The sequence below is a fragment of the Belonocnema kinseyi genome, chromosome 4 (genome assembly GCF_010883055.1).
Source record: "Belonocnema kinseyi isolate 2016_QV_RU_SX_M_011 chromosome 4, B_treatae_v1, whole genome shotgun sequence".
Classification (NCBI taxonomy): domain Eukaryota; kingdom Metazoa; phylum Arthropoda; class Insecta; order Hymenoptera; family Cynipidae; genus Belonocnema; species Belonocnema kinseyi.
The window spans coordinates 111650569-111661400 of NC_046660.1; the positions used below are offsets into that span (position 1 = coordinate 111650569).

The 10832-nt window shown below is 31.1% G+C and overlaps 1 protein-coding gene across 2 annotated transcripts in view; it reads right to left on the minus strand.

The window, feature by feature from the left end:
• Positions 1-10832, minus strand: part of LOC117172105 — a 153213-nt gene that overhangs the window by 55314 nt on the left and 87067 nt on the right. For both annotated transcript variants that reach the window (XM_033359883.1, XM_033359885.1), the window contains exons 4-5: positions 6101-6200; positions 956-1154 (exon numbers count right to left, since the gene is read on the minus strand). In XM_033359883.1, the coding sequence (XP_033215774.1) occupies positions 956-1154; positions 6101-6200 (299 nt within the window). The remainder of the gene's footprint in view (positions 1-955; positions 1155-6100; positions 6201-10832) is intronic.

Consider the following 10832-nt stretch of genomic DNA (forward strand, 5'->3'; position numbering starts at 1 on the left):
TGATTGAATTTTAGGGATGAATTCATTTGTAAGGGCTGATTTGAGAAAATTTCAAACTACATCAACTTTACTTAACAATTTTAATAGTATCCAAGAGTTTTATACCATGATATAGTAATGGAATAACGAAATATAACAGTATAAATGTTAGGGGTAGCTCACCCCCTCAAGGGATTTTTTTTGAAAATTTCGGAACAGGTTAACTTTATTTTTGATTATTGTGCATAAAACAATTAATTTTGTCAAGATTCAACAGATTTTGGAATGCGTATAGTGAAAAAAATGGCCATCAAATATAGTTTTTCATTAATAAAAAACGAGGCTTGCGAGTCTGATGACTAAAAATAATGCATAAATATGTGCTTTTCAATAACAAGTGTTACCCACTTTGTTCCAGTAAAAAATTACGAATTGTATTCGAGAAATTAAAAAAAATGTGTTTTTAGGGGTGAACTTCAAAGGTGTGTTTCACCCCTTAAATGAACTTATGGGCACGTATAAAAAAATACGTGTCGAATATTTTTTGATGTTCTATAACATATCACAATTTCAAGAAAATCGGTGGGGTACACCTCGGGTACCTTTCTTGTGAGGACATCTTAAAAGGATTGCGTATGTCAATAGGTACATTAAAACGGGTCTTACCGCGAAAAATCATATTTTTCCTACTCTATCGCAATACGGGCAGCAAAAACTAGCCCATATCTCTTTCATTTTTCGATTTTAGCGTAAATAATTACCATTCTGGCACCTTTAGGTCAATCTGTTACAAAGCGCTCACGTGATGGTGCATTTTGAGAAATGAATTAGAGCTTTATAAAAGGATTTTGCAATCATTCGAGTTCAATTTATTTTTTGTTACATAGAAGTTTCAGTCTATTTATATATTATTAATCATTTACTTACAAAAATAATTGTTTTTAATTTGATAATAATAAATTTGAACGTAACTCACGTTTCTAAGGTGTACACAGATTTTGTAGCATCAGAGACGAGATGTCGGACGGGATGCGATTGTGAATAATGCTCTCTACGTGTCAGCAGAGGTACCAACTCGACGCCACCGTTGAGGCGATAAACCTGAACCTCCTCATTATACGCTTTCCCTGAATCGCGTTCAGTAATATGATCTAGATGAGGATCTGGGGCAATTACTGTAGGAAGTAACAAGGAAAATATCAACAAAGAAATACATCACTTACGTTCACTCTGATTAAATAACTGAAATAGCAATGCAAATCAAAAGGGTATTTTAATCCATCACTTACGTAGAATTTAAGAAAGTAAAAGAGTATAGACCAACATAAAAAGGTATCGAACACTTCATTTAAAAGTATTGATTTATATGTGTTACAGGCAAAGTCCCATGTGCCGTCACACTGCAGTCTGCCTAGTCCCTCCGCGAATTGACTGAGCAGTGTCAGATGAAGTCCGAAGTAGCACTTTCACTTCGGACTCTGCCTAGTCAAATCGTGAGGTGCCAGACAGGCTCAGGCAAAGTCCGTATAAAAATAAAACCTTTGGGGTTTACTTTTCCTGCTGCACAGTGGGCTGACTCGAGAATTGTCAATTCAAAATAGTCTGCAGATCGCAATTATGAATAGATTTGAAAGTTCTTTTTTTAGAAATGATCAGCATTACATTTTTAAGATAACTTATTGAGTACATTTATCTATTTTTGTTTTAATATATTTATTTATTCAACGCAAGTTTTTTTTCTAAAAAAAAAACTCAATATGTGTCATATTTAACATAGCTAGACTTAGAAAATATAAATCATACATTTTTAATATTTTTATTGTTTTAAAGTGTAAATATTTTCCGAATTCAAGCCTTTTCAGAAAAAGCCGATTAATTAATACGAACTCATAGATATATATTCCATGCAAGGCACCAGTCTATTATTTGTGATAAATAGATTAATAATAACAACAATTGTTCATTGTTGATTTATTTGATAAAAAATGATTCCATATACGTGTAAAATACTTTCTATTATAAATGATAAACTGTACAATTTTATAGATAAAATTGTATAGACAATGCTACTAAGATTTCGTATGCCACATAAGAAATTTGTGTTTGATTAAAATAGGTAAATTGAACATCTGATTTGAAAATGGTTTAGCAATAACAATTCATAACAAAACTTCCTTTTAATTTCGCATTAGTTTAGTAAGTAATGGAAAAAAATGTATCTCCCTACTCCCTCCTTCCCTTCGCCCTTTATTTAGGGACTGATGCGCCTACTTAGTTATCCTCAAAACGGCAATAGTTTAATCTAGTTCCTGACATGGTCGTAGTAGTTTAGAAGATTTTTGAATAGAAGTGCTTGATCTAATGTTGGAAGTATTTTAAAAGTAAATTTGTTATCTTATGGTTTGAGTTTCAGTGTACATTTCCGAATAAGTTATTTTTATCACTTCGGAATAATATTTATAAATCGACAGTGTTTTTGAAAATTCTTAACGGTGGTTGACGTAGCGATAAGTCAAACAATGAAAATAAAATTCAAAGAAAAATTTGGTGCCCTTAAAATTTCAGAAAACTTGTCCCGTATTTCGAGTTTATTTTTATATTTTTTTTAGAAAAAAGCTTCCGTTAAATAAATAATTATACTGAAACAAAAATTGATAAAAATACTCAATAATTTTGCTTAAAAATTTAATTTTAATAATTTCTAAAAAGGAAAAATTTAAAGTCCATTCACAATTGCGATCTGTAGACTATTTTGAATTGTAATTTCCCGACCCTTTGCCTGACTTTGCCTGACACCACTCAGTCAATTCGTGGAGGGACTAGGCAGACTGCTGTGTGACGGCACATCAGACTTTGTCTGTAACATATATATAAATCGGCATCAATACAGAAAAAACTCTTACAATAATGTCTTTCAATTCATTTTAACGCTTACTCTCAAATGAAAATTTGTTATCTATTTATTATTTTTTAATTACGCTTTGTATGCCAAGTTACTACAGCACCAGATTACAGTGCATGTGCATAGTTTTGGCGCAATATCCTGTAATTAATTTAAATGCGGAACAATGATTGTGAATAAAGTGAAGGGTCCGCGATCTAAACCTGTTAACTGTCATTTTTTTCAAAACTGATTTTTTTTTATTTTCTGGCACATTTTTAAGCAGTTATCATCCCGCAAACGAAGCGGTAAAATTCCTTTTAATTTTTACATTTTCATTCATGAGAATTTAATGTAATCGTCCAAATTTTCGAACTCTGGTTTTTAACGGATTTTTACGTTTCGGCATGTACAGAATCCCAAAATCATACAAATTTATCGGTGTCTGCCTATATGTCTGTCTGTATGTATGGTTACCTAAATGCCTTAGCCACGCTAACTTTTGAAGGATTTGTCCAATCAAGTCAGCCTTTGATACACTTTTTAAGTTTCCCAAAATGAAGGTTAAGTTCATTAATCAGATATATCCAGCCAAAATTAAAAAATTTAGAGCATTTTCAAAATTTGAATTTTTTTTAATTCAAACAATTTTTATGCATGTTTCTTATGTACGGATAAAATACTTTCAAATTATCCAAATAAAATTTTCATTTTGATGAAAATTAGAAAAGTTATAAACTTTTGAAATTTTTGAAAATGTTCAGAAAAATAGAAACAAATATTTTTCTGATAGATTAGGAAATTTCATTTAAATTCGTCACTTGATATCAAAAATATTTAGAAACTATTTCAGTTAAATTTTTCGAAAAGACAAAAATTCAAAAAGTTAAAGCTTTTTAAAAATTTGAGTAAAATTTTTTTATAAGTTTTAGAAATTTTTGTCAAATTTCCTGGTACACAGAAAAAAGACTTGCAAATTATCCTAGTGACAAATTAAATTCGATTGAATTTCAAAAAGTTATGCTTTTCAACGTTTTAGAAATTTTCAAAAAAAGAGAAAAACAAATTTTTAAGTAGGTTAAGAAATATCAATCAAAATTTGCACTAGATATAAAATAAATGTATTTTGAAACGATTCTTATAAAATTTCTTAATTAAACAGAAGTTCCAAAAGTTGGGTCATTTTCAAAAACATGCAATTTTGTTTTTAAGGTATAAGCCCAGTGTGACGCCCAAAATTGCAACGTTTTTTCATGAATTTTTGCATACATGGGAATAAAATGCGATTGTTGTGAAATTCAGATATGTTTTTATTACTGTCAATTTTCTAAGTCAAAGTGGATTCCTCGAAAAAAAGTATGTTGTCTCGTGGAAGCACACAGCCTTCCGTAGTCATCTGAAACCAAAAATTCGAACGGATTATTATTCTGTAGGCTTGTCGCCAATGACTGAACCTCTAATATGCAAACATTTTTCAAAAATAAAAAAATGGCGGACTTGCAAAAAAAATGTTTCAAAATCGCACTTTTTTTAATTGTTTAAGAAAAAATAATTTATTATTGAAAAATTAAATTTTTTAGAGGTTCGGTTCTTAGGTAAATATGTTAAGAATAACGGATGAACTTTTTAGCCAAATCGGTTGAACAGTTTTTAGTCAGTGCTTCCCCGAAATTTCGAAAACGTGGTTTCGAGAAAAACGCGTTAAAAGTTTTGACAACAGATATTTTATAAGAAAAAGATACTTACATTAATCACCTATGCCTGGTGCATAGAATAGTCCTTCAGATTCCTCATAGTCATCATTTTTAGCAGCTTCTAGAGCCCTACGTAATGGTCTAGCCTCTTTTGAGTTGGCTTGCGCAATTTTCTCCGCTGGCGCGTTTACTCACTTTCATACGCACTACGGCGCGCTCTCTTCTTTTTGCTATAACTTTCTAAATACTTTGAATTTTGTCCTGAAATTTTTGGAGCATATTTTCATGATATTTTTCTTTCAAAAAATGTAGCTAACAAAACTCAGCTTTTTTTGACCCCACACACCAAACTTATACCTTCAGAGATCCGTAAGTTTAAAGCGTTGTTTTTAGTAGATTTAAACAAGATTTACAAACTATCTTGTTAAAGTTTCTTGAATAGACACAAAGTATTGAGAGCGAGTTTCGTAATGAGGATGTAATCGTCAAAGCCGTAGTTGCTTTGAGAACCTTCTTTAAAAACAAATCGAAAAAAATTGCTGTTACAATTTATGGCTGTAATTCCTCAGAATTTTAAATCACAGTTTTCGATTTAAGTTATAATATTTATAATATTGGAGAAAATGTAGTTAAAATGTACGCATGAAACATATGAAAACGAGCGCGAAGCGCGACAGCGTCCCCACGCTTCGTAGACGCCCTTAAACTTAGTGCGAAGTGCCACGCATGCATCGTGCAACGAGAATTTGCCCGTGCAGCAGGCATATTTTTTTAAATTTCCAAAATATCAGTTAACAGGTTTAAACCGCGAATCCTGCAAGTGATAAATCCCGTATGTAAGTTACGGGTTTTACTGTTTTACGACCGATCTTGATATCATTTTGTTGCGTATAAAATTGGTGCCTGCAGATTTTAAGAAATTTTAAACTGCGTTTGATAAAAAATTAATTAAATTTGTCAAAACAAATTTTCCGTTAACCATACGAAAACATTATTTTTGCAAGGAAGAGCCTATTGTGTTCAACATTTCGCATGTGAGGCAAAATTAACCCCACACACTATTTCCATTTGTGAATGTCAATATAAATACATGCTAAACAAAAAGTTCATTTTCCATTGACTAAATTCTATATTTGATTCGTTTGAGCTCGTCTATTAACTCATATTGCTATGGCCAGTAAATTGAAAATGGAATTTTATAAATGGCCAACTAAATTTCAACGGAAATTTTTGGTGTAAGCTTCAAAGCATGATATAAATACACTGGGCACAATATTGGAAATTATTATATGTATACTTTGATGTGAAACTGGCTTCAATTCGCATGCAAATTGCGTTATATTTATGATCCATTTTTAACCGCGAAGAAAACAATATGATTGGAGCTATTAATTTCTTTTCATTTAAAAAATATCTTAAAGCTAGTATTTACTGATGTTTTTTGGTTTTGATTTGCATTATTTTATTGAATGTTAAAACATATTGTTATAATTACAATTTCAAATTGAAAGCATAATATCTTACAGCAATTAAAAACAATGTTTACCTTTTTTTGCATTAGTATCGTAGAATTTATTCATAGAGGTGACTGTAAGAGGTTTTTTCGAATTCTGAATATTCATGTTCGGTGGCTTTGTCATCCATCCCTGAAATTGACATCAAATGAATAATTAGTTTAACTGTTTAAATTAAATATAATTCAAATAATAATGGTTGCAGTTGTGAATATTGTTGTCTTTTTAAATAGGAAAATTTTTTCTCGAAAAAACAAATAAATTCGAAACCCATTCGAAACTTGTGTTAATTTCTGATATGCCATGCCTGCGTCATTAGCTAAAATACGCGTAACTGCATGAAAATCGGGTTTTTTTAGGAATATTTGAATTTTTTAAGGCGTATCTCTTCATTTGCTTTGAAAAGAACATATTTAATACTTGATAAATTTTAAGACTTGAAGTTATATATGCAGTGGCCATTCATAACTTGAAATGCGGATATGCTCATTACGTTTGGTATAAAAAGTGAATATTGAGAAAAGTATTGAAAGAGATATTGGATGAGTATTGGTTGATCCACGACAATTTTCCTAGCATTGTAATAAAATATTGGTCTAAAATATTCATATAAAGTATTGGCAAAAAATATTAGCATAAATTATTAGCGAAAGATATTGATGTATAAAGCCGCGTAGTTAGTTTTCAAGAAAAAGCTAGCAACAGTCCAAACAAAATCCTTTTTATGGTAATACTTCATGCCAATACAGTATGCTAACACTTATGACAATGCTGCAAAAATAGTACTGGATCTACCAATGTTACATTCATTTTCCCTCGCTAATTCTACAAACAAATAAATTAATAGAAATTTGTGAATAAATAAAAAAATGAAATGAATTGAAAAAAAAACTTTTAAGTATCTTTTAAAGTGTATATAATGCAAAAATTAACTGGTATACTTAGTTCAGTGGTAGAACACTCGAGCGGCAAGCGAGAGGCCCGTTGGTTAACCCCCAACTAGTTCCTGGTGTAGATTTTTTAACAAAAAATGCTCACGTTTTAATTTAATGTTTTACATTCTCATCATAATGAGAAGTTATTGGTTTTATGCGAAAAATGAATTGAGCGGATTCCTTCAAATGTCGAGGTTTTTAAGGACCCTTGAGTAAAGAATACTAGATTTTACAACAAGCGGGATATAGCGTCGATTATTATTATCAACGAGCAAAAATAGTTGGTAATGCTTTCTCCAATCACCGCAAGCTGGAACGAGCGACTACGCTCGTTCAGAAGAACCTAGTTATGATGTGCAGTTGCAGAGCGAAGGGGTATATTGGGGATACGCATAGCATTACTTAGTTGTTCCGTCATTGCCATTGTCGTTATAGTCTGTAAACATGATAATATTGGAAAGATTTAGCAGATTGGATTGCCGTTTGACACACTTTCTACGGGTGTGAATTTTTTCAAAACGTCAACATTGTATATACGGCTTATTCGCAGTACTCAGAAATTCGACAAATTTATCCTTATGACTTTTTTCGATGCAAATAAAATTGTCAGAGTTACGTTTTCAAAATTAAAAATAATAATAATAAATAAACATTTGGTTTTTTAAAGACCCTACAAAATCATCATGAGAACTTTTGGAATTTTTGTATGAAATCAAACACTTACATTTTTGTCGCAAAAAAAAATAAAAAATAAAAAAATCAATTTTTCGGTCAAACTATGGAAGGTACAAAAAATATAAATAAACATAAATTGTGCACGAAAGAAAGATCCATACATTTTTTATGAACCACTTTTTGTTAAAAAGCATAGTTTTTGTTTTATTCGTACAAAAAAATTGCAAATTAGGAAATTATATTTTTGGACAATCTACCCAAGCTATAAAAAAATGAATAGACTAAAGTTACTCCACCAAAAAAGAGCTAAAAATTTGTCATGTATAATTTTTTGATAGGACGAGCCGTTTTTGTTTAAAATGTAAAAATATCATTAAAATAGAAAAATTAAATTTAAAAAAAACGACATAAGTTGCAACAAAAAATGTATTCACCATTTTTTTGGTAGAATGCGTCCTTTTTAATTAAGAAACAAGACAATGCAAATACGTATGTGTATTTTGCAATATCTGAATCAGCAGTTCCAGATCGAGGTAAGGCAATAAATGTAATATACGTTTCATATCATAGTGTTGAACATAACGTAGAAAAGATCAAATTTCGGACAAAATCGTCTTATAATGATATTTGAGCAAAGTGGGGGAAAATTTGTGCCATACGATATATTTCAGTAAAAGTCACAAATTATTAATAATTATATGATTAATGCTAAAGTACATAATTGAAATCGTGAAAAGAATTTTATTGAATAAGAAATAAAAACCGTGACAGTTCATCGAAGTTACCAGGTTTTGTGATGATACAATTTTTTTATGATAACAGTAGTTATCTATCTATGTTAAGTTAAATAACAGGCAGCAACAATTTCCAAAAATATTTTGCCAATAGTTACTAATTTTCAGTGACTGTATTTTTAAAAACATTTTGTTAAATTCGTAAAGTATTAATGAATCTCAAAAGTCTGTAAGACACCCAAAACAAATTCTAGTCATTTCAAGAATGTTTCTGTTCAGGAAAAGCCGACACACTTAAGACGAAAGACTCGATATTCATCCATCAACGTCTTTCTTTAGTTAGTTAGTTGAAAAGCAGTCCAACGTTTACTGCGAGAAAATAAAAACCTTGCCATAAATCACTGGCGACTCCAATTTTCTAGATAACGATCAATTCCGAAAAAAAAGAAATTAAGTCAAGCGTTTTTTCTTCACAAAAAATTAGTGATAAACACTAATACGCAAATTCCTATTTTTAAAGTTTTGTGCATCAGACAATTCAAGCTTGAATACATGGATGCATTTAAGATAAGTAAAAGATACATCCAGCTGTTTAAAGGACAATATTCTATCTCGATACATGTAAGCAAAGATTTTCTATCTCGAGTGGTGAAGTAAGGAAGTTTGAAAATCCCATAAAGATTGTGTCAGCAACACCAACATACTCAAAATTACATACAATTTTTACTTGCATGTTTCTAGCACAATTACCCAGATAGAATATTTTACCATTTCGACATATCAATATAATTTGCCTGCATTTATATATATGGTCTAATTTCTCAATTATAGACTGTTAAATGTGTTAAACAGTTTTAAAAAATTCAACCCATTCTTCAGGCAAGAATAATCAATTGATTAAAAATTTCATAATAGATTTAATGCTTTCACGATTATTCATTTTGATAAGTAGAGATATTTCGGGTTTCACTGGTGTTTCAGGTCAGTCCTGAAGGAGTGAACTGCAATGTTCACGAAACGTCGGAAAACTTCGTAGTTTTTTACACGAGTGAAACCCGAAATATCTCTTCTTATCAGAATTAAAAATTTGCTAATAGTTATTAAATTGATAAGAGTTAGTTTACTAGAATCTTTCAAGTAATTATCTGAGATTTAGTAATGCTTTAACAGTACAAAATTGCTGAGAAATGTAAATACTCGTAGACTGCGTACGTACCAGAGATTCCAGAAAGCCAGCTCCAAATAATTAAGGATCTCGCCAAGGAACTCATATAATAACAGTTCTTAAATTATTATTTGTATTATTTCAAGAAGCTAGCACCATGATACTAATTGAAAGGCACATATTTTTACGCAGTAAAATTTGTCACTTGAACAGTTCAAATTTAAAATTTTTGAACTATTGAGTGAGAAAATTCAGTAAATGCGCACTACGGTTTCGAGTTATTATAAAAATTCAACATATCATTCCTAAATTGCTATTAGTTTTGAATTATTATAAAAACCCAAATTTCATTCCTAAGTTGTTATTCATGATATAATTGCTCAAAATAGGCGGTTTCCGGATAATGCAAAACTTGCAGTATGAACTCGAGGCTAGTGCACAAACGAAACAAGTGCGAAAACGTAGACGACTTCGAAGAGCTGAAGGCAAATGCTGCGACCACACGACTAGCAATTGCCTGTGTACAGCGTATTACACGTTTTTTGCGACGTCCTTCCGAGAAAATATTTTGAAACTTTTTACACATTTTCGTGTTCAAGTGGGTTGTAATTCAAATATCTCTTGGACTTGGGGTACGAAATTGTGGGTTGTTTTGTTTGTTTTCTTTTACGTTTGGTACTCCAAGTAGCCCATACGTCGTGTCCCAAATGACCGCCACTTCGTACCCTAACCAGTCGGCACTGCAAACCCTGCATTACAAGGAAGCATAACCCTAAAACATTGAGATAACTAAGAGATTCGCTTATCGCAATGTAGCATTCGCCTGGTTAATTTCTGTTGCAGGCAAATGGTACTCTGAAATTGGTGTTTAATTCACACATTGTTTTTTCTGTGAGCACTTTGCTATCTGGCCACGCGTTCTATTAACCCTCGAATGTCACTGAAATTGTTAGTTTCTGAGATAATCTTTTACAAATTGTCAAAATAGCGCTGAAAATACTCAGCAATCCCTAATCATCAAAAAGAGTGGAATTTTATATAATAGTGATAATTACTTCTTTTAAACATACAATTCCAGAAGTGCTTTTAATTTCTCATGAAACTATTATGCAAATACAATCTTCTATTTTCATTTTGTGGATTGAAGTAAAATCGTTGAAGCTTGTCGTGTCAGAGGACAGTTGGAAAATTAATTAACTTTAAATCAACGTCACCGAAGTGCTATCGATGTCTTTTTTCTCGTCACTCAAATTAT